Source organism: Callorhinus ursinus, unplaced genomic scaffold (assembly GCF_003265705.2).
Source record: "Callorhinus ursinus isolate GAN/ISIS: 27379988/994484 unplaced genomic scaffold, GSC_fseal_2.0 scaffold5, whole genome shotgun sequence".
NCBI classification, from domain to species: Eukaryota; Metazoa; Chordata; class Mammalia; order Carnivora; family Otariidae; genus Callorhinus; species Callorhinus ursinus.
In genome coordinates, this window is record NW_027397067.1 from 33,239,008 (window position 1) to 33,263,857 (window position 24,850).

General features: G+C 34.0%; 1 protein-coding gene across 10 annotated transcripts in view; it reads left to right on the top strand.

Moving 5' to 3' along the window:
- Window positions 1-24,850, top strand: part of RALYL (RALY RNA binding protein like) — a 682,789-nt gene that overhangs the window by 325,285 nt on the left and 332,654 nt on the right. For all 10 annotated transcript variants that reach the window (XM_073892721.1, XM_073892724.1, XM_073892723.1 and 7 more), the window contains one exon: window positions 963-1,241. In XM_073892721.1, coding sequence (XP_073748822.1) covers window positions 986-1,241 — 256 coding nt within the window. In that variant the 5' untranslated portion in view covers window positions 963-985. The remainder of the gene's footprint in view (window positions 1-962; window positions 1,242-24,850) is intronic.

Genomic DNA, 24,850 nt, shown 5'->3' on the forward strand with positions numbered 1-24,850 from the left:
AAAGAAAGAAAGAAAGAAAGAAAGAAAGAAAGAAAGAAAGAAAGAAAAAGAAAGAAAAAGAAAGAAAAGAAAAGAAGGAGTGCTTAATAAATATTGTTAAATAAACAAATGAATGAATGAATTTTTAAAACCTTACAAAAATAAATCTGTAAGTGCTGGAGTACTTAGAAATAAAAGTTTCATTGAGTTTAATTAAGCACAATTAAATACTCTGCCAAGCTCAGAAAACAGTTTTTAGAAATACTGGCAGTCCTTGGGCAACATAGGAGCTGTTAGTTAAATGAATTAAAAATGAGTTTGAGAATAGAAATTCCAACACAGATACCCAGTCTACTAATTTGCTGATCATTGATGAAAACTAGCTACACATGCTGCCTTTTTTTTTAAACCAATATATGATATTGGTTCCGTTAAAGAGAATGTACAGAATTAACTCTGATTAAATTCCTTACTTACACAATTATGTTTTTCCTATGTTAAATTTTGGGAAAATGATTTTTAAACCTTTTTTCTCTTCTACAGCATTTAATGGAAAGAATTGTCAGTTTCTAATAGAAAGTTTCTGATAATGAAATATCCAGTATATGTACCTTTCACAGAAAATGTAGAGCTAAAAATGCGTGTGCTCAACAATATAAGGTGGCTTATTCCTCAAACTTGCTTCTGAAAAATTGATAGACTTAAAAATAAAAACAACTACAAAAGGTTAATCATTATGTGAGGCTGAATTTTGGATAAATAAATCAGGAATTCATTTATAGCTATATGCTAAGTGTTTATAAGTGTTTTCTTACTGCATTTTGTAATGCAGTGTTCATCTTTTATATTACTAAATTCTCAAGAAAATCAGTAGTAATTAGGGATTTGAGGTTACCTGGTACACTGTTGAAAAATGTTAAAAACCGGTAGTATCCATCCAACCTAATTACTTTCCTTTTGACTATTTTTGTTTGTTTTTTAAGGATTAAAACAAGGTGAGCCAACCATGACTGGCAAAACACAGACCAGCAATGTCACCAATAAGAATGACCCCAAGTCCATCAACTCCCGTGTTTTCATCGGCAATCTAAATACAGCCATTGTCAAGAAAGTTGACATTGAAGCCATTTTCTCAAAGTATGGAAAAATAGTCGGATGCTCAGTTCACAAAGGTTATGCGTTTGTACAGTACATGAGTGAGCGACATGCAAGAGCTGCAGTGGCTGGAGAAAATGCCAGGATCATAGCCGGCCAACCACTTGGTAAGTCACGCTCACATATGGCTTTCACATTAGTGTTCTAGTCTTTGCACATATCTGCATATGGTTTTACTGTTACCAAGCCAACACTACCATAATAGCTGTCTCTTATTTAACCAGCTATAATGTTTGCGTATTTGTAATTTACATTATTTTCATGTTTTCATATTGTTTTACATGTTTTTTATTTTCTCTACCAATTTAGAGACTTGAGATCAAGTCCGCTTTGTAGGACTTGTTACCTCCACCAAGCCTAACAGGACCAGGCAAATAAAAACTATGCATCATATTTAAATTTATTTGACTTGAAATGGTATCTATCTTCTAGGAAACACTATGCGAAGGAAAAAGCTAACTTGGTCTTTTATACTTACAGCGTTGGCTCTGAGGGTTAATATATTTTCCTAACTTCCTGTTTTTATTGTTTGAAGAGAAGGGATAGAAAATAGCAAAAAGAAGTTAATTGAGAACTGGAAAAGGAATATAAGCTACTCTTTTTTTTTTAATTTTTTTATTAACATATAATGTCTTATTTGTTTCAGGGGTACAGGTCTGTGATTCATCAGTCTTACACAATTCACAGCGCTCACCATAGCACATACCCTCCCCAGTGCCCATCACCCAGCCACCCCGTCCCTCCCAACCCCTCCCCTGCAGCAACCCTCAGTTTGTTTCCTGAGATTAAGAGTCTCTATGGTTTGTCTCCCTCTCTGGTTTCATCTTGTTTCATTTTTCCCTCCCTTCCCCTATGATCCTCTGTTTTGTTTCTCAAATTCCTCATATCAGTGAGATCATATGATAATTGTCTTTCTCTGATTGACTTATTTCGCTTAGCATAATACCCTCTAGTTCCATCCACATCATTGCAAATGGCAAGATTTCGTTTTTTTGATGGCTGCATAATATTCCATTGTATATGTGTCTATAAATGATATACATAATGTGTGTGTATATATATAATATCACATCTTCTTTATCCATTCTTCTGTTGATGGACATCTAGGCTCTTTCCATAGTTTGTCTATTGTGGACATTGCTGCTATAAACATTGTTAACCCACTCTTCCTTATCTAGTCCGGAATCTTGTATATCATGCCTGTTTAGTCATGTCCGATGATCAAATTTTTGTCTAATGTTCAAGGAATATATAGGTTTTTTTTCAAAGAAGAGAAAAGAATATAGTCTGAGGTAAAATGTAAATACTTAGGAGGAAATACTTTGTAGTAATTATGTAGATTAAAATATAAAATTTAGGCAGCCTATTTTTCTACACAAGAAAAAAGCATAATTAAGACATCAGTGATTCTGAGGCACCAGGGTGGCTCAGTCATTAAGCATCTGCCTTTGGCTCAGGTCATGATCCCAGGGTCCTGGGTTCAAGTCCTGCTCCGCGGGAAGCCTGCTTCTCCCTCTCCCAGCATTTGCTCTGAGGGTCAATGTATTTTCCTAACTTCCTGTTTTTATTGTTTGAAGAGAAGGGATAGAAAATAGCAAAAAGAAGTTAATCGAGACCTGGAAAAGGAATATAAGCCACTCTTTTTTTTTAATTTTTTATTAACATATAATGTCTTATTTGACAATAGCAAATTAGATAATAGCTTACGTCAATTGTGTTCCTTCTCTCGCTGTGTCTCTTTCTGTCAAATAAATAAATAAAACCTTAAAAAAAATCAGTGGTTCCTTAATGTAAATCTCTTATCCTGTCCAGATTCATATTTTCAATTGATTATCCCATCTTCTCTCAGTGTTACATGCCCAGAACAAAACCCTTGATTTTTCACACCCTCAACTTCCTTCATTCCCAGGCTTCTCCATCACAGTAACTGGAACCCTTACTTAATCCAATTTTTCAAACAAAAACTGAGGTGTCAACTATGATTCTTCTGTTCTCCCCAGACCCCAAATATAATCCCTCATCATGTTTCCTGTCTTCGATATATCCCAAACCCAGTCACCTTTTAGATATATATCAATAGCCATCTTATCCAGGCCACCATTATATCTCAGCTCTATAGACTGCTGAAATAACCACCAAACTGGTCTGCCTCTTTCCACTCTTGCCAGTGTCCCTCTAAAAACATAAATGTGATGATGCCATTAACGTGCTCTTAAAGCTCTAATGCTCTTCCATCTTGCCCAGGGCAAGGTTTATATTCTGTACTGTACCTCCAATACCTCACACCTTCAGCTTCATCTCCTTCTCCCTGCCTTCTACCATGTCAGTAATGCTGGCTATCTTGATGTGCCTCAAATGTTCCAAGATTGTTCCTACCTCAGAGGCTTTGGACTTGCTATTCCTTCTGCTAAGACAGGTCTTCGCTAACTTATGGCTCCTTGCTTGATTGTGTGCTGTACTCAAATTTTCCTTCCCTGGAGACACTTTTTCTGACCAAGTTATCTAAAATAGCATAGTCTTCTGACCTCTCATGTACACTGTCTATTCCATTACTGTACTTTATATATGTATTTTTTCATAACCCTCATCAGTATCTGGGATTACATCATTTATGATGTACCTCTATCATGTCCACAGACAAAAAGATGAAGGAACATATAAAGAAACAAGCTAAAAGCATAGACAAATCAAGTTAGAAGAGTGTTAAGAACATTTTATTATTAAGCCACATAGCATAGTTATGAAAAATGTTTGGGAAGGCACAGAATTCAATAAAATGAGAGCGAAGTCTGAGGTGATAGTCTTCAGGGGAAAAAAAAAGATTTTTACATAAGTGCTTGCTACAGCCCCACTTACATATAGGAATATAGTTTTTATTTACCTTTCTCTAATTCATTTTTTTTATATTTTAAAGAAAGGTAAAGTTTTCCAAAAGACATTGCGAAGTTTTTTTACTTGTTTATTTACCTTAATGTCTCCATTCTCCATATCTACCTTGAAATGGAAATTTTCTGACAATTTTTGTTTTTCTTTCTAAGTTGAAATTCTTATTTCAAGGCCACATCCGAGCCAATGTCATAGAAATACCCATTTATTGCCTGTATCCTGACTGTTATGAAACTAGCACATACTTGTAGAGATGTTTTAATTATTATTTTATAAAACTTAATTATCAATATAAGGTGAATTAAAAGTCCAATTCATTTACTAGTGAACTTTATTTTTGTAAATAATCTCTACACCCAATGTAGGACTCCAGCTCACTACCCTGAGATCAATAGTTGCACACTCTTCACTTACTAATGAACTATAGCTAATTTTCCAGAATCCCATTTCTTTCCACTGCTCAGTTGATTACTCTCCTTTTGAGAAGAAAGCAATAGATAAGGAGAGAACATCAATACTAAAAATTTTGTGGCTAACTTAGAAAAACCCAAGGGAAAAAAATGATGACACCTAATCACTATGCTTTGAGAGGCACAGAATTAAATTGTGCTTCTAATAAGATATCATTTCTCATTTTTAGTCATTTGTCTCAGATCCTCTCTTTGTTGTGTCCTCAGGTTGATCTCTGGAGCATATATCTTGATCAGCCATAATCACCCTTTCTGCCTGAATCCAAGTTAAAGACTTTGTTCTTTCAGTTGAAATCTAGTCTTTCACACTACTTGTGTCTAAGCAGACTGTCTTTTCATACAAAGCAAGTGCTTTATAATGGTTAATAAGTTTGCTTTTCAGGTCAAGTGTCTGAATGCACCCACCTTTTCTAAAACCATATTGCTAGAAATTCAGCCTAGTCTTCCAATTGTCCCTTACAGAGAGTAGGTTTCCCAGTCAGGTCCTGAAGAAGACTCAGTTTTCCAGAAGGTCTATCCATTTCTGACTTTAAATATTGTACCTTTATTTTTGGTGACAAGGCAAAACTTAAGTAAATCACTTTGCTTTCGAATTTTTTGACTCTCAAATAAACGCTTTATGGTTTGCAGGCCCCACCAAGCCCCTCAAGCCCTTAAATTGAAGTGAATTGATGGTGGATCAAATAAGAGACGACCATCATATGAAATTGGTATTAGCTTCAGGCACCATAACTTGTGTAAAGCATTCTTCTTTCTCTTAGAGTGAGAAGAAAATTAATAGTGATGAAGCCTTGCCCTGAGCCAGTACTTTGTCTGTAATATCTTATTTGATCTCAAAGCATGGCTAAATATCTTCTTCTAAACAGAAACAATCTTCTCATATCACTATGTGTTTAAAACTCTTTATGTACGATTTAGAGATTAAATATCAGTAGTACCAGAAAAAAATTAAACATTCTATAGAATAGGTGAGTTCTTATAGTTCTATGGAGGCTATAAATATATCCTTAAACTGAGAATAGGCTATGAATATGATGAAACCCAGCATTTAATAAATGGAAATATGAGTAGCTGTTTTGACACTGAAAGTTTTAAACTTGGGAAGCAGTCTGTTGAATTGTCTTTTACTGAAAAAATAATCCATCAGCAGTTTGATGGATGGATTTCTGTGATATAAAACTAGAAATGGGACATGTGATGGGAAACTATCAAAATAGGAATAGAAATTATGGAAATGAAGAGGGGAAAATGAGGAAAAGTAGGTAGGATCACTAAGATTGAATAACTAGTTGGCACAATGGGTGAGACAGAGATGGAGAGAGATAGAAGAATCAAGAATGATTCCCATGTTCTGGGTTGAGGATAGAGAATGATTTCCTAAGGGAAAAGGTTTTTGTGAAAGACACTGAGTGCAGGACTGAATAGATGTGTTAAGGTTGATGGACATGCTTGAGGATATAGAGGTGTAAATATCTAGTAGGATCTTGGATACACAGATCCAAACTAAGAAGAAAGATTTGTACCGAGTAGAGATTTGTGTGTCATTAGCATAGATGTTGTTGAAGCTATAGAAATGGATAAGCTGACCCAAGGAGAACATATAAAGTCAGAAGACTATTGGCTGAAAATGGATCTATGGAGAAAACTTTGGGTCAGTAAAAAGAAGTACCTTTCTGATAAGCCCTCTGAAAATCTAAGGCCAAAGTATTTTTCTACAAAGCTACTTCATCCCCCAGGTCTACGCTGTAGTTGACCATGACCTTCCTAAACTTCTTCTATTGGATGACTACTTTCTTAGCTGCAAAGTCCTCAATTCAGTTCCCTTAAACTGCTACTGATTTCCAAACTTCCGAGGCCATATATGCAAATATTCTTATTGATTCTAATATTTAAAACTCTCATTTATGAGAGTTTAAGCCCCTTATCTTTAGTGCTTAAGTTTCTTACCATATTAATGTCTACTGTACCCAAGGCCATCTGCCTAGCTGAGTAGCAGAGAAAACTTCATCTACCTTGCCAGGTTTCATTGTATGTCTTTAATAAAACCATTGGCAAAAATAGAAACGTTCCCCAGACTAAATGCAAGTCAACCACTGTAGATCCAGGCAGGATGATTTTACTCACTTAACTATGTTAGTACACCTGAAACTTAAGACCAATAATTCCATATATCTTTATTATAAAACATTCTGTGTCTTTTGGAGAAAACATCTTTTACCATGAAATTGCCATCAAATTCTGAATTGAAATTTTAAATAGTATATATTTTATATTCTTTTCAAATTCATATAAAATGAGGAATTATTTTAAAAGTTGCTGAATCCTACCTAAAAATTACAGTGCATAAAGTAACTACGGGAGCTCAGAAGTTAGAGCTAAAAATACTGGAACTCAAATCTGGATTTTGAAAGTAGGTCACTGTCTAAAGTCTTGATTAACTTCCCTCTCTTGAATTTTTTATTCTTACTTTGTTGGCAGAGATTCCTAAATTCCTTACCATAACAAGGGAAAAGGTGCCTTGAATTAGTTCAGTGGTCCATCCATTTTATCAACATGTTCATGAAACCAACATATATTTTATTGAGTGCAAAGTTTATTTCCTGAGGTTATTTCCGTTTTAGCACATAAACAAATAACTAAGATGGTATTTTTTCCTTGAGTTTAGACTCCTATATACTTACTACTCCAGAGCAATTAAACAAAAACACAGATATTTATTTCCTCAAACTGCAAAAAATGTCTCCAGTTCTTCTTCTCCTTCTCCTTCCCCTTCTTCTTCTCCTTCTCTATGATCAAGGTATGTCACAGACCTAATTGTGCTGTCGACATGTTTCCTTTCTCTCCCATTTCCTTCCTCTCAAATTCCTCCCATTCCTGAATAAGTTGACTCCTTCAGACTTTGGTGCTACATGACCCTATGCCAGGTTGTGTCCCCAGACTGTGACACATGTTTCAAAATAGCCCTCTCTTCTTTTCCTCACTGATGTCTCTTCGTTCCCAAGTCACAGTTGGCTTTCTGAGGATTTTAGCTGGTAAATACCCTTAATCATATGTTTGGAGCTATGATAATTGAACACATTGAAGAATTTCAAATAAATGAACCGGGTGGAGAGATGGATTGTTGGTATTGCTGCCTTCCACAAAACTAATCACAGCGTACCCTGTGGGTGTTATACAGAAAAGGAAACTTGGCCATGATTTAACTTAGTTGCTTTTATATGTGTTCAGTTTTTCCACACATCTTTTGCACCACATTATAAAAAGGATATCCCTTTTTTATCCCTGGCTTCATGCCTTTGATACGTAATGGAGGATTTCTAAGCCTTCTGTGGAAAAAAACAATTGATTCCATTTTGGCTCACATTAGTTGGGATTCTTAAAAAATCAGAATCCAACTGTGAAATTATTCCGAATAATTTTTGTAAAAAACACAATTTCTATAGGTAAATCTCCTTATAAAAACATATCTCGGTTTGGTTAGTCAATAAAATTGAAATTTTAAAAGGAAAAATACTTATGTATCCTCTTCATTGAATTTGGATTTTAAGTTGTTAATATTGGAAGTATTTGTTACATGTTTTAATCTAAATTTAGTCATTGGAACTTTTTTCCTCAAACACATTATGTGAAAAGTGAAACAAACTTTTTAAATGCTTAACATTGACAATTTTTTATATGAGGGGTCGTGCATAAAGTGTCCTTTTGTACTAAAATATCATGCAGAGGTTGGAGACTAAGTCTAGATGAGTGCAAATTCCTACTGATTACATTGGCTTGATTACATGCATGCTATAAATAAACATTTGTGATGTGTTTTTTATTTTTTAGATTATTTCACTCTTATGATGCTTGCAAAAGACACAATAGTATAGGAACTTAAGAAGTCAGTTATTAATAGTAAGAGGAACCCAAAACAAAAACATAATTTATCTATAGAAATCATTCTTGCTCTGAAACCTGAATACAAGTCCCTGTTGTTGAGGAACAGAGTCTAGCTTAGAAAAAGAATATGTAAAATAGAGAATTAAATTAATTTCCTTACATTATAAATGTCTTGCAAATGCTGAAGGAATTCAAAAAAGGAACGTGATGAATAGATTGTTAATTTTAAAATAAATCTGGTGGAGGAGCGCCTGGGTGGCTCAGTCATTAAGTGTCTGCCTTCGGCTTGGGTCATGATCCCAGGGTCTTGGGATCGAGCCCCACGTTGGGCTCCCTGCTCTGCAGGGGGCCTGCTTCTCCCTCTCCCACTCCCCCTGCTTGTGTTCCCACTCTCTCTGTCTCTCTCTCTGTGTCAAATAAATAAATAAAATCTTAAAAAAAATAATAAAATAAAATAAATCTGGTGGGTATTCTTAATCCTGATCATGAAGGAAGTAATGGAAATGCAGTGGTAGAAAGGACGATCCTGGAGAGCCATCCTGAGTAAGAGGAAAGAAGAAAAACAGACAAATGCTTGTAACAATTTATGAAGCATGCCTTAGGAGTAATGGATTTCAAATGTGTTTTTATCCTCAGCTACCATTTTGCATCCAGAGTGATCTTTTCAAAATACAAATCTAATGATGTCACCTTCTGATAAAAACTTTCAGTGATTTCTCATTGTTTTCAGAAAAAAAAGATAGACCCTTGCTTTGGTCTACAAGTTTCTATGTGATTTGTTTCTTACTCTTTGGCAGACTTACATCACTACCCTCTCAGCCTTGCTCCATGCTCCATCTGAATTGACTTCTCTCAGTTCTTTGAGGCAATCATCTTTCCTTCCCCTTGATCTTTGCACTTGCTGTTTGTGTAGAATGTTCTTCCCTACTAAGCTCCCACCACCTTACCTTACTTCCCCACTTCTCCACCCCCTTCACTTGACTATTCATCCTTCAGATCTCAGATCAAATATCATTACTTTAAGGAAACCTACTTTGATCCCTCAAATACAGTTGGAATGTTTTACTTCCCTTTCTAGCACATATCTGCTTTTCAATTTTGTTTTTATATTTACTCTTCTGTAACTGGTATCCATTTCTTCTTCCTCTAGGCTAAGTTCCTTGATAGTATTGACTGTATATGTTTATATTAATCTTCTTAACACCTAGCAGAGTATCGATTCTTCCATGGCAAATAGCACATGGGCTGGATGTGTGGTTGGATGGTTGGAGGAACAGCTGGGTTTCATTGAGGGCTTTTTCCTCCTATTGAAAGAACAATACAAGGAAATGGAGACAGACAGGAAGAAGGAGAAGAAGGATGTGGAAGTGGAGAAGGAGGGTAAAAAAGGAGAAGGTGTAATTACAAGTTTCCTGAAAAGCCAGTAGTTACAGTTTGGGGTTTCTCCAAAGAGAAGGCACTGTGGTCTTTTTGTAAAGCAACGAGGTATTCATTGTCTCTAAAGTCAGAAACCCCAGAGGTAGTTATTCAATAGGCTCCGTTTATTTTTTTTCTAAATATAATCTAGTCTTTAATAAACATAAAATATTAACACATACATATTTTATTCAAAGGTTATACAGTAAATGATATATTGGTTTTAAAAAAAAGGGATTTTATTTGTGGAAAACTACAGTCCTTAAAATAGCATGCTTTCATAGTTTTGTCTTATTGATAATTAAATATTTGCCTAGTACCTCATCCTTCTCAAAGCTCTTTCAAGCACAGATTCTCTTCTTTCATTCTCAGAACAGCACTGTGAGGTAAGTAATACGAGTATTTATGGCTATTCTGCTGGCTAGGAACTGAGGCTCAAAGAAATGAACTTGCGTTAAATCACACAAATGGTGGTGTTGTATATCAAGCTCAACATATTCTGACCCTAATTATTTTCACTATTTATTCTTGCCAGCAATTCCTTTCATATCAATATATCATAGAGTGACTGTGCATTTTACCATCTAAACCAAGATACTTCTGAGAGTGGGAAGAGGTGCTACTAATGATTATGCGGTCAAATCAGGTGTAAACCAGGATGATCTGGGGCAAACTTGAATGTACAGTCCTTATTATCTATGCATTTGTCCTTAAAGTAGACTTGTCAACTTACTAGATCTTTCTCATAGGTCAGATATTGCATAGTATATTAGTTAAAGAATGCCAGCCTCAGTATCAGATAAACCCCGACATTTGAATAGTTAATATAATAGAAATTTATTTCTCCCTTACATAAAACACAGTCATAAAATACACTCTAGAGAAGAGATGGGCTGGGTCACGGGGAGGCTCTGTTCTCTTTCATCCAGGGACCAGGCAGTGGGAAGTTCTGACATCTTTTCATGAGTAGCTACCATAGACCTGGAAAGAGGTCTACTTGGCAAACAGGTGAAAAGAGAGGGACGATGAGACTCTGGCAGTTTTGTAGCTCAAGTTTTGTAGCACCTGGAAACGGTGCCCCTTCGATCTGCTTGTGTGCCACCCACACAGCCAGATGCAGGTGGAGCTGGGCAACTGTTCCCACCAGCAACCGTGTGGGCAGGTTGTCATCTTTAGTGAGCAGTTAGCATCTTTGCCACATGTAGTTGAGTAACTTGAAGAAGTTAATCACTAAGAGTCCATTTCTATAAAATAGAAATAGTAGTGCATAGTTCAGACTGTAATGCAGAACTCCTGTGTTTGTAAAGTGCTTGAAACCTGGCCTGCTAAGTAAAATCTGTATATACCTTGTGGTAAAAATTTGTACATAGGGTTGGCAGCCTGTAGTGCTAGGAGAAATCCTCTTCTTTTTCTGGCTGTAAGATTCTGAACAGGTTTTGAATAGGTGATTGCAGGCAGGCCGTAATGGTAGAGTCTATAATTGCTGAGAAGAAGAGATTAGTTAAAGTGATTACAAGTGTGACAAGAGATGACTCTAAGAAAGGAGAAATTTAAAATCAGTGTTAGGAGAAACTTAAAATCAGTGTTTAAAGGATGGACAGGTAAAGAAAACAATTCCAGGTGGATGGAACATTATATCTGGAGTCCTAATTTGGGCAGAAGTGAATGATCTACTCTGTGGATGAAGAAGTGAGCTCATGAAGAAGAGTAGTGAGAGATAAGACTGATGTCAGGCTGTGAAGGGTCTTGAATGTCATACTGATGAATGCAAGTGTATAGAAATACTTACGATATTGTGTTCAGTGTAATGAAGATTGGCTTCAAAAGGATATCTTTTATTTGTTAACTATTATTTGACTTGCAGTTGCACTTTATTTATTTATTCTTAGAAGGGGGAGGGGCACAGGGAGAGGGAGAGGGAGAGAAACTTAAGCAGACTCCATGCCCAGTATGGAGCCCACCTTGGGGCTTGATCTCACAACCCTGAGATCATGACCTGAGCCAAAATCAAGAGTTGGATGCCCAACCGACTAAGCCATCCAGGCACCCCTTGCTGATGTTACATTTTAATTATGCAACATGCTATTTAACATGCACATTAATTTCCTCTCACTGTTGAGATATTCATTCACTTCTTCACTTATTTGTCAATTATTAATTTTCTATTCTAGCCAGGATATTGCATTGGGTGAGGTCTTCTGGGAATAAAAATTACACTCAGAGTTAGTGCAATTGTTAAAGGCTATTTGTTGAATATTTTACACTTACTTTTTATTGTTGTAATATAATTATCTGTCATTAGGTAACATGGTGCCTATATATATATAGCAGTGTATGTCTTTAGAACAGTGTGTGTCTGTAGAACACTGTTTCCAAAACTTGGCAGTATTGAAACTTTGGGCCTTTGTTTTGGGAGCCAGTTCTTTGCATTATAGGATGTTTAGCAGCATCCCTGACTTCTTTCTACCTACCAGATACCGGTAGCCCCCCTTCTAGTAGTGACAACCAAAATGTGTCCAGATACTATAAAATGTCCTCTGAGGGCCAAAATTACTACTGGTTAAGAATCACTACTTTAGAGCAATTACAGCAAAATAAACTCCATTGATGCAGAAATGTTATATTGTAATAATTTTAACCAAAGTATACCATATGAAAACAATGGTTTGAATTATTTTGAAAATAACTCATAATTTATAAAAGAATAGATCTTTTCCAGTTGTCCAGAAAACAAAACTCAATATGTACCCTTCGTAGCAATTATAATAATGTGTTTATGACTGTAGCTTACCATTTATATCGCAAGTTTGTTTTAATACTTAAAAACACAAACACCAGAAACAAATCGATCTGTCTGTATAGTTGACATGTTATGTGTTTACTGATTTCAAACAAACAAAAAAAGATTGATTTTCTAAAAGTCCTTTCTCTTCACATCTTAAATATAATGCCTTTTAGAGATGTGATTTTTTTTCCATTAAATCCTTCCATTCAAACATTTAAGATCACCACTAGAAATTAAGAAGAGAAAGAAAGCCTTGTAAAAGGATTAAGTGAAAAATACTCAGTTCTGAGACTATTCAGATGCTTCAAATATTTATCATTTAACAATACCACTAAAAGCTTGTTAAGACAAAGAAGGTAAGAATTGCCGTGTTCCTAGTTGATGTTTCTCTAACAGATACATTAATTCTAACACTATATCCTTTCTACTTCATGTTGGAAAGTATATTCTCCTGCAGATACTTTTAGGTACAAATGAGATGCAATGCCTGAACATCTAGTAGGAACAGACTGACAGCCTGGCTGAAATGATGAGTACAGATAATCATTTTGGACAATGTAGTCTCTAGCAAAGCCCTTTGAGAAGTGCACAGACCGTGTGGGGCTTTCTAAATCTTGTTGAAAACATCCAAAGAACGCTGCCGGTAATAAAGGACACTTTTAGCAAGGCACCATTATATAAATGTATTACCATTTGTTCTGATAAAAAAAAAATAAGGAAAAAATTTTAGTGTTTGTCTCAATGTCCAAAGAGAATAGTGTCATCATACTTTCTCAGCTTGATGGTTTGACAAAGCTTTCACTTCCAAAGGTATAAATCATAAGTTAGTCCTTCAAATTAGCGGAGATTTAAATTAGTAAATCTTTGAATTTTTCTTCCTTGGAAACTATTTGCCATCCCAGCTCTCTTTTCTCCACTAAAAAAATGTCCAACACATCCCTGTATTTTAAATAACCAACCAATTTCCCAACAAATTTTACATCATCCAGGTATTCAAAGTGATTATCAAGTGCTCAATATTATATTTAGGTGACCATTATATTTGTTTTTAAAAATCTCTTCACAAGGCTGTGAAGGGTCTTGAACGGCATACATGAGTGGAGGCGTGAAGAATTACTTATGAGATAATATTCAGTAATTTCATTTTTATGTACCCTTTTCTGTGGTTGACAGCAATATATTGCCATTCTAAACCATTAGATTTTAGTAATAATATTTTTATGTATATATAATTTTCACTCAAATTTTCAAAGAGATTATTTAAAAATTTCTTTCTAACATCCTTCATGGATGCTAGATAATTCATTTAATCCTGTTTTGCATATAAGGAAATCTTATAGTATATTGGCTGTTAAAGAGAGCATGTTTTCCTGAAGACAAAAGTCTTGAAACATCCTAACATTTTTCAAAATTACTGTAAAGTTATCCTTAATTGTACTATCCAGAGTACACATACAATATCCGCTAATTATTTGGGAAGTCTTCCTCCTCTTCTACTTTCCATCTTCATCCCCATCCTCCACTGTTCTCACATAATAAATATTCAAAACAACACTCTGAGGACTGCAAAGCACAATACACATATCAGGTTTTCAGTAATTAAACAGAGCTACTTAATATGCTATAAACAAATGTTAAGTAGCAAACTTCCACAATAAAGTAAATTATAGAACCAATGGTCTCTTGGCCAGGGAAATACATGGCCCCACACATGACAGAAAGCCTGAGGGATTTTTTTTTTGTCTCTAAAATTATTTATTTGACTCAATCACTAAGCCTAAATTAGTGAAAGCAGTGGTAAATACTGTTCATGATCAATTTCTTCACTAAGAAAACTCCTGAGTGACACTTGGAAGGATCTTGTTAGTTCTAACTTATTCCCTAGCGCAAAGCTGAGCGTAATGATAGATAAAATACAGTACGTCAAATTATCCTTCAAGCTTGTTAATAAAATGTCTGGAAGCCATTTGTGAATTGATTTCAGAATACTGTATGTAATATGACCATTTATTCTTCCAGAGGTTGTGTGGAATTGTGTTAGATGTTTGCCAGTACATATTAAGCTCTAAAGGGGCATGGAAACACAATGCCACATCAAAACAAAATAAAAATAAAAGTAAAGTAAAATATAAAGTAAAATAATACAATGCAATACAAGAGAGGACTGCCCTTGGAAAATATTCTAATTGTGATGTAAAATATGTACACATAAAATAACATGCAAATGAAGATAGCAAATATAATATAAAGCATAATATCATGCAGACCAAGTGCTATAAAAGGATAAAGTATTATAAGTTAATCACTTCAGTTATGAAATAAAATATGTATATATGAAATAACATACAGTTAGAAGGTGGAAAATATAAGATAAAGCATATTGTAATGTACAACATCAAGTGCTACAGGAATTTTTAAAAGGGATGCAGGAGGGCTTTGGGGAAATTTAGATTTGAATTTAAAGAGTTTGGAAACCATCTGAAATAGGTGGCAAAAAATTAGGATATTAAACCTCAAGAACATTTTAGAAACTGCAATTTTTCATTTATTTGAATTGAAACGAAAAACAAAGAAATTGAAATTGTAGCTTCCAGTGCTTATGAAAGATGATGATCAAGGGTGAAGATTCTGGACTCTGGTTTCCTTTGTTAGAATCCCAGCTTTCCACTTACTGGCCATGTGATTTGGGGCAAGTTCCTAAGGTCTCAGTGCTGTTCCCTTGTCTGTAAAATAGACATAATCATAAAAGGACCCATTTCATTGAGTTGTTATGAAGATGAAATGCATCAGCATATGTAAAATGCTTAGAACATTGCCCCGGACATAGAAAGTGTCATAAAAACCAGAGGAAAGAAAGCATCTTATTAAGTCCCATTGTTTAATGGTTCTCAGAACCTTCTAAAAATGAATTCAGAAAACGAGTCCCAGCTGAACTAGATTTTCAGCTTCTTGGAGGTGTTGAGCCTAAACAAGCATTTATCTTTTCTGCTCTCTGATTTCCTCATGTGTGAGGAGAGCATAGGCTCTAAGTCCCGAAGAAGGCTTCATTCTTATCCACTATGGTTTGTACTCCTTCTGTCCTGCTGAAGAAATGTTTGCCTACTTCATCAGTGGTCATGAAGACATATTCTCATATTTCCTTCTAAGGGACTTTTTGTTTGTTTATTCTATTATTTACATTTAGATCTTAATACTTCTGGAATTGAATTTTTTGTGTGCTGCGTATTAGGGAACAGATTCAATCATTTTCACATGAATATCCAATTAACTCCATTTTTTTTGAAGAAACTATTCTTTCTGGACACCTGGATGGCTCAGTCAATTAAGCGTCTGCCTTCAGCTCAGGTCATGATCCCAGGGTCCTGGGATTGAGTCCTGCATTGGGCTCCTTGCTCGGCGGGGAGCCTGTTTCTCCCTCTGCCTGCATCTCCCCTGCTTGTGCTCTCTCCGGCAAATAAATAAATAAAATCTTAAAAAAAAAAAAAAAAAAGAAACTGTTCTTTCCTGTCATGAAATGTCAGTTTGGACAGAATAAATGGGGGCGCCTGGGTGGCTCAGTCGTTAAGCGTCTGCCTTTGGCTCAGGTCATGGTCCCAGGGTCCTGGGGTCGAGTCCCACATCGGGCTCCCTGCTCCGCGGGAAGCCTGCTTCTCCTTCTCCTGCTCCCCCTGCTTGTGTTCCCTCTCTCACTGTGTCTCTGTCAAATAAATAAATAAAATCTTAAAAAAAAAAGAGTTGGACAGAATAAATGGTATATTAAATTATATATAATTATATATACAATATGTAATTATATATAATATAGAATACATTTTATATGTTATATGTAGAATTTTATTTAATATCAATTTATGTATAACATTACATATATGCTATCGATATACTATAAATAGTACTGGCACAACTATAAATGGTACCATTTTACACATTTTATTTCCTAATTGTTCATTACTGGCATATTTATTTATATACTCACACATCTTCTAAATTCATTTATTAATTCTAACAGTTTATTTTTGGGGAGTTATTCTATGTGTTTAACCATGTCTCTTGCAAATGATGAGTTTTATTCTTGTCTTCCAATATGTATGCATTTCTTTCCTTGCCTTATTACATTGGCTAGTACCTTCAGAATAATATTGAAGAGTAGTCATGGTAGCAGATGTTTTTCTTATTACATGAGAAAGCTGTTAATATTTTGCTATTATCATTTACCATAGGATTTTATTTTTGTGGAAACTCCCTATTAAACTAAGGAAGTTCTTAGAGTTTGCTATTAATTTTTATTGAATTACATCCAGTAGATTTTTCTGTTTATATAGGAATGAATATATGATTTTTTCCTTTATTCTATTAATGTGAAGAACTGCAAGTGATCTTTTAATGTTAAATCAGCTTCACACTCCTGAAATCAATGTGATATATTTTCTTTTTCTTTTCATTTTCACCTCTGTGTTTATGATAGAGATTTAGAGATTTTAGAGATTGGCCTGCGATTTTATTTCCTGTTATGTTCTTACCGATTTTGCTATTGAGGAGATGTTGGCTTCATAAAATGAACTGGGAAATGTTCCCTCCTTTAATGTTCTCTGGATGAGTTTGTACATGATGGTGTTATTTCTTTATAAACATTTGAAGAATTTGCCAATAATGCCATTTGGGTTGGGAATATTTTGTGGACAGATCTTTAATACAGATTCAATTGCTTTAATAGACATAGGACTATTCAGATTTTTAAATTATACTTGTGCCAGTTTTGGAGAGATAAGTTTTTGAAAGGATTTGCTAATTTGATATTCATTTTCAAAGGTATTGGCATAAAGCTATTCATGGTATTCTCATATTTATTGTCATTAGGATCTTTAAGTGATTCTTTTTATTTTCTAATCTTAGTAATTTTTGCCTTAACTTTCTTGGGCTAGTCATCTATTCAAATAACCAAATTATGGCCTTGTGTATTTTCTTTGTTGCACATTTATTTTTGTTTCATTACTCTGTAATCTTATCTTTATTATTTCTTCTACTTATTTTGGCTTAGTTTGCTACTCTTTCTACAACTTCATGAATGAAAACTTAGGTAACTGATTTTCAGCATTTCATTTTTCTAAAAATGCATTGAATTCTACAATTCCCTCTGAGCACAGCTTTAGCTTGTAGACCCTACGAGATCTAACACATCATACTTTCCAATTAATTAGTTTATAAGTATTTACTAATTAACACTGATATTTCTATTTGACCTATTGGTTATCTAGAAACTGTGTTATTGAATTTATAATTTTTATAATTGACTTTAGCTTAATTTCACTGTAACTAGAGAATAAACTAATTAAAATTCAGTGAGGTCAGTTTTTTTCTGTTTATGGTCAGTTTTCTTAACTGTCCCATGTGCAGTTGACAAACAGCATATATGTATATTCTGCTGTTGTTCTATGTAGCCTTCTCTGTGTCAAACAGGCAAAACCACTAATTGAATTTCTGATTTGTTTTATCATTATTGATTTTTGTCTTCTTTTCCAGCAATTATTTAGGTAGGTGGATTATGATTATAGATTCGTGTCTTCATCTTTTTAGTTCTTTTAATTTTTGCCTTACATATTTGAAGCAATAATATTTGGTAAATGCAAACTTGAAACTGTTGTATCTTTCTAATGGATTAATTCTTGTGTTAGTATGATATATCTCTATTCCCATAATTATTTCTGTCTTACAGAAAAACATTGTCTAATCTTAATATAAATTAACTTACTTCCTTTTGATTAATGTTTGCATAGCGTATCATTTTTCATCCATTCTAATTTTAGTGACTTTGTGTCTGAATATTTATAGCATGCTTATAAGCAAAATATAATCTTTTTAAAAAATACATCTTGATAACCTTTTACTTATAATAATCTATTCATATTTAATTACTTATGTACTTGAATTTATGTCCATAAATTTGCTATTTTTTCTATGTGTTCCATGTGTTGCATGTTCATTTTTCTTTCTTGCCTTTTTTTAGGTTAATCTGTTATTATGTTGTATTTTCCATTCTATTAGCTTGTCTGTTATATATACTTTTAATGTTCTTATAGCATTACTCTAGAGATTACAACAGATATCTTTGATGTATTAATTTAATAATAATAAATCATCCTTCACACTACTTTCCAAATAATCCTGAGTTCATACAATACTTTGTTCATTGACCCCTCATTTTTTGTGTTATAATTGTCATGAATCTTCATTTTGCACATATTTTGCTTGATTTCGTACATTTTTGTTTGGAGATCTTCAACTATATATAAAAGTGAAGAGAATAGTCTAATGATCTAGATATACACATGATCCTATCTTAACAATTAACAATGCACAACCATATTATTTTTTCTATATCTCAACCATTTCCTTCCTACTCCTTGGATTGTTTTAAAGCAAATCCCAGACATATATAATCTGCAAATATTTCCATATATATATGTATATATATGTATGATTTTTTTAAAGAAAACATAGCCACAATATCATGATCTCACCAAATGCAATTCTTACAATTCCTTAACACCAATCTAGTAATAATTTCCTGTTTTCAGAATTTGCCCTCTTATAGTTCTTTTTATTAATTTATTTGAATTGGAATCCAAATGAGAAATAAAGATTGAAATTCGCTGATATATCCCTAGGTCTCTTAATTTATAGTCTCTCCTAATATATTCCCCATCCCATTTGCATTTTATCTGTTGAAAGAATTGGATCATTTGTCCTATAAAGTTTCACAAGTTCTGCAATTTGGTGATTGCACCCTGTGGTACCATTTAACATGCTTCTCTGTTCCTTGTATTTCCTGCAAATTTTTAATTATATCTAGAGGCTTGGTCAAATTCAGGTGAAAATGTTTAAAGATTTCTTCATGGGTGACTCTGTACATGTCTATTAAAAAGTACTATGTTGTTTTCTTCCCTTTTGTGATGCTAACAGCTACTGAATACATAACTGCTACTGAATATATACATATATTCATTACTACATATACAGATATAGTAATATAGTAATCTACATCTATCATTTATTTTCTTTGCTCATAAACTAGAATATTCTAAAAGAGAAATTTCTTTCATTATGTATTTGGTTACCCTGAGTTACTATTGTATAGAAAGAAAAGGGTAATTCCTTGATTCTTTTCCTTTATACCATTATTCAGAAGAGTAAAGTGATTCCTTAGCATTCTCTAAAGATTAAAATGAGTTTTTAATTTTTTTAGTAAAGCATTACACCTGACATCAGACTTGAACTCACAACCCCGAGATCAAAAGTCACATGCTCTACTGACTGAGCCAGCCAGACACCCCTAAAAATCTTTAATACTTTGATGAGCTCAAGAATTAAGCATAGTTGATAATGTGTCAATCCGTCTCAGTTGTTATCTCCATTAATGATCAAATTATCCTGACTTTGCCTTGTGGTACCAGTGTATTCACATTGTTTCCTGGGTCATTTTGATAGTAGTAGTTTTTGATAGTTTCCTTTATTCTGATACAATAAAATGTTCTAGGATCATAATTCCCTACCCCAAACTGGGAATCAGCCAGTTTTCCAAAGAGCTTTGGTACCATGGGAAAAGTTATTTAAATCCAACATTCCGGGTGCTAAGGAGGCTCGTTGCTACTGAATTGTTATTGTTTCTCAGTTGTTTCAAAAACTAGAACTAGGAAGTGCATACACATCCCCCCCACACACACACACACAAACACACAAACACAGACATTAAAGAAAAAATCATTTTGCATCTATATTTATCTTTCCTGTTTAAAATCAGGGCTCCAGAAATTTTAGCTAACTTCATCAGTGTTACATCTCCATCTTCTGTCAGCATTGCCAGAAATCTCATTTCTTAACAACACTGTGTAATAACTTACCTGGTCCTAAAACATACATAAAAGAGTCTCACACCATCAGTACCATTAGCGCCAACATTATTATGATTTCCAAAAATGGTTCAATATTTTCCTATTTTTAATGTTTTTTTTCTATAAAGAATATTCTACTAGGTAACAAGCAAAAAACTTTTTTTTTTGATGTAGTGTTCCATGATTCATTGTTTGCATATACAAGTAAAAAACTTTTACGGGGCGCCTGGGTGGCTCAGTCGGTTAGGCGTCTGCCTTCGGCTCAGGTCCTGATCTCGGGGTCCTGGGATCGAGCCCCGCGTCGGGCTCCTTGCTCAGCGGGGAGCCTGCTTCCCCCTCTCCCTTTGTCCCTCCCCCTGCTTGTGCGTTCTCTCTCTCTCAGATAAATAAATAAAATCTTTAAAAAAAAAAAAACCTTTAAAGTCACTTGGAGTCTTTCTCTGTGAGGCTATGTCACCAAGTAGATACACAGTTACAATGTTTGGTTATTAGGGATTACTTTTCTTTTTGGTCTTAGCTTTATTGAGGTATGATTGTTATAGAAAATATTGCCCATATTTAATGTATACATCTTGTTGAGTTTGGACATATGCATATACCTATGATATCATCACCACAATCAAGATGCTAAATATCCATCACCTCCACAAATTTCCTTATATTTTTTGTGAGATAGGTTTTTCTTTTCTCTTTTCTTTTCTTTGCTTTCTTTTCTTGTAAGAACACTTAAGATGAGGTCTATCCTCTTAACAGATTTTAAAGTGCATAATACCGTACTGCTAATTATTGGAACTATGTTGCACTGCAGATCTCTAGAACTGGTTTTTTTATACTTTACACCACTGAACAACAATTCCCCATCTCACCACACCCCAGAACTTGGCAACCACCATTCCACTCTTCACTTCTCTGGGTCTGACTGTTTTAGATCCTTCATATAAGTGGAAGCATACAGTATTTGTACTTCTGTGCCTGGCTTATTTCACTTAGCATAATGTCTTCAAGGTTCATCTACATCAAACTAAAAAGCCTCCACACAACAAAAGACACAATCAAAAGAGGTGAAAAGGCAGTCTATGGAATTGGAGGAAATACTGTGAACCATCTATCTGATAAGGGGTTAATATCCAAAACATTTAAGAATCTCCAATAATTAATCAGCAAAAAAACAAATAATGGACATAGGATCAGAATAGACATTTCTTCAAGAAAATTATACATATAGCCACCAGATATATGAAAAAGTGCTCAGCATCACTAATCATCAGGGAAATGTGGGTAAAAGCCACAATGAGGTGTCACTTCACACTTGTTAAGATGGTTATTATAAAAAAAATTTTATAAAAAATAACAGATGTTGGCAAAGATGTGGAATTGGAACCATCATATACCATTGGTGGGAATGTAAAATGGTGTCGCTATAGAGAACATGTGGAGGTCCCTCAAATAGAATTACCATACAATCTAGCAATCCCACTCCTGAGTATTTATCTGAAAGAATTTAAGTCAGGATCTCAAAGAGATATTTGCATTCCTGTGTTTATGGCAGCATTATTTACAGTAGCCAAGATATAGAAACAACCCAATACCCATCAATAGATGAATGGATAAGGAAAATGTGGTATATACGTATAATGCCATTACCAATAATTTGTTATATGTTGTATTTGGATTTGTGTTTTCATCTGGTTGCTCTGTGTGTTTTATGGAAGTATTTCTGGAGAGCAAAAAGCCATGATGCCACCACCATCTACCCAGAATATATTTTCTATATGTATTTTTGGGAACATTAGATTAATTTTTATTGTTTTCTGCAGCCAATAACCATTAATATTTACCTGAATCTTTACCCTTCCTATTACTCCTCATTCCTTCCTTCTTTTCCACGTTTCTCTCTGAAGAGTTCCCTTTAATATTTCATTAATATTGGTCTGATAGTAAAAATTTATCTCCATTTTTGTTTATCTGGCAATTTCTCCTCCTGCACCTTTTTTTCTTCTGCTTCACTTTTGAAGATTATTTTCACAAGTTATAAAAATTAGACGGGTGGTTAGTTTCTTTCAGCGCTTGAAAGATGCCAGAGAAGCATTACAGGAAATAATAAAGATATTTTCTAAAAATTGAACAGTTTGGGTAACATAACAAAGTTTAATCAAGATATGTGAACAAAATTATTTGCTTCTATGATATTGAAAAAATTTATAGGTAGACTTCAGATAGTATTATATCATTTCTTGTTGAACCTCTTAATCATTGAAAGTGAACTTAAAAACTTGCTTATGTAGACTTAGTTAAAATAATGTTTATTCTTTTCTAAAAAAAATTACATACTTCATTTATTATATTTTTTACCTTATTTTGCAAAAGAAAAGTGTGTTTATATTGTAATAGTAATATCATAGTTTTTTAGAAACTCATAAAGTAGTCATTATTTTCAGAGTATAGAAATTATAAACAGAGTTTCTTATAATACTGTTATTCTGAAAGTTTTCACCAATATTGAAAATAAAGGTTACTGTAAAAATTAAAGGCTTTCCAAATTTCTTAGTGAACTTTAACTTTTTTTGTTTAATAGGTATAAAATATTATTAAAATTAAAACAATATTATTAAAATTACAAAATACAGAAAGAAATTTTTTCAAGGTAAGAAAATAATTATACCACTGCAATGGAATCTCTAGTTCTGTAACTATCATTCATGGTGTAAGTATAACCTAATCTCTAAAAGGAAAACAAAGAAAGTGAAACACAGATGAGAATTTTCGAAGCTACTGACATTTAGGCACAAACCAAGGAGAGACTAGCAAGAGAATAATGGCAATTTTACCTAATTTTCCCACCAAATCACTCGACTTTTTTATTAAAATGGAAGTTTTATTAAAATTTGATTTATTGTATTTATTGTAGTTTCCTCTCTTATTTGTCTTCTTATTGGAATATAGATTGATACCAGATAAAGCCTAGTGGAGAATACAAATGGAACATAAAATCAGCCTTTTTGAAATAAGTATAACAAAAACATTAAGCTTTTTTTGACAATAAAACTATTTGACAAAATAACTATATTTTTAGTTATTAAGCTTTTTTAAATAACAATATTAGCATAGTTGTTGCTGGCTTGACAATGGGAATAATATAAGACATAATTTCTACCTCAGAATCATTTAACTCCAGATCTAGCTGTAGTGATATGAGGAGTAGATTATTTTGTATACACATGTTGGATGAACATGGTATAAATAAGAGAAGAAAATGAGGTGGGGTTAATTAAGTAAGACTTTCCCTCTCTAAAACAGGACTTTTGAGTTAAAATGTTAAGTAATTAGTGACTTGGTAGAGTTGTACATAAGAACGTTCTAGTTAAGAGGAACAGCCCGAGCAAGAAAGAGCTGTAAAGAAAAATTCAAAAGTGGATAATACGTAGAGGTACTTAATGGCAGTGAGTACCTTGGAGAGCAAGGAAAGGTAATTATAGAAAGATAGCGGAGACATGTTGGGGACAGAGGACCACATCTAGACTGTTCAGGGTTGTATCCCCATGTCCTAGGCTAGTGCACAGTCTTGCATAAACATTTGTTGAAATAAATTCATGCCATTCCTTCCATGGTTGGACCAAAATAGTAACTGTACAAATGAAAAGGAATCATTTAATCATTCGTTTTTCCTCAACTCTGCTCTCAATGCCTGCCATAAAGGGAATAAAACATTGCCCTGGTTCTACAGATCTTCACATTTTTCCAGAGGCTACAGAATGACAGAAATATATATGATTTGAGGGCATTTTGATGAGTTCAAAAGTAGAATATTGAATAAAGTAGGAGTAACTCTGTCAGAAACTTTTAGGAGAGGAAGTTTTATGACTTGGTTATTAGATATAGAAAATGAAAAAAAACCTGAGAGAAAGTGAGTTTGAAAATCACTCCAAAGGTGCACAGAACTGGAAACAATGTGGTTTCAGCAAAGTTCTGGGAAATAGAAATAAAATGGTTACACTTACAATTAAATTTAGGATGTCATTTGGTTGTATTTGCTATGTAAACTACAGTGTGATGTGTATTTGGTTAAGGAATGGGGATGCAGCAGTGGTAGTACGTCAAAATGGGGTCATTGTGGAGATTAACTAGTGCATCTGTCTCCCAATATGGCCTTACCCATATACACATCCTGTCCTTATAAGATAAAGTAAACCAGCCCAATTTTACAGATGAGAATAAGATCATTTATAAGCAAAAGCAGATAATCCTGTTCTAACGTCTGTGGTTCTTTTCTTAACACTACTTGGTCTTAAAATCCTGGCTCTTCTTCTAACCTGCTACTCTGATTTTGGATCTTTGTTTTAACTTCAGCTTCCAAATTAGACCTACTTTATTCTCCATATTCCAACTGT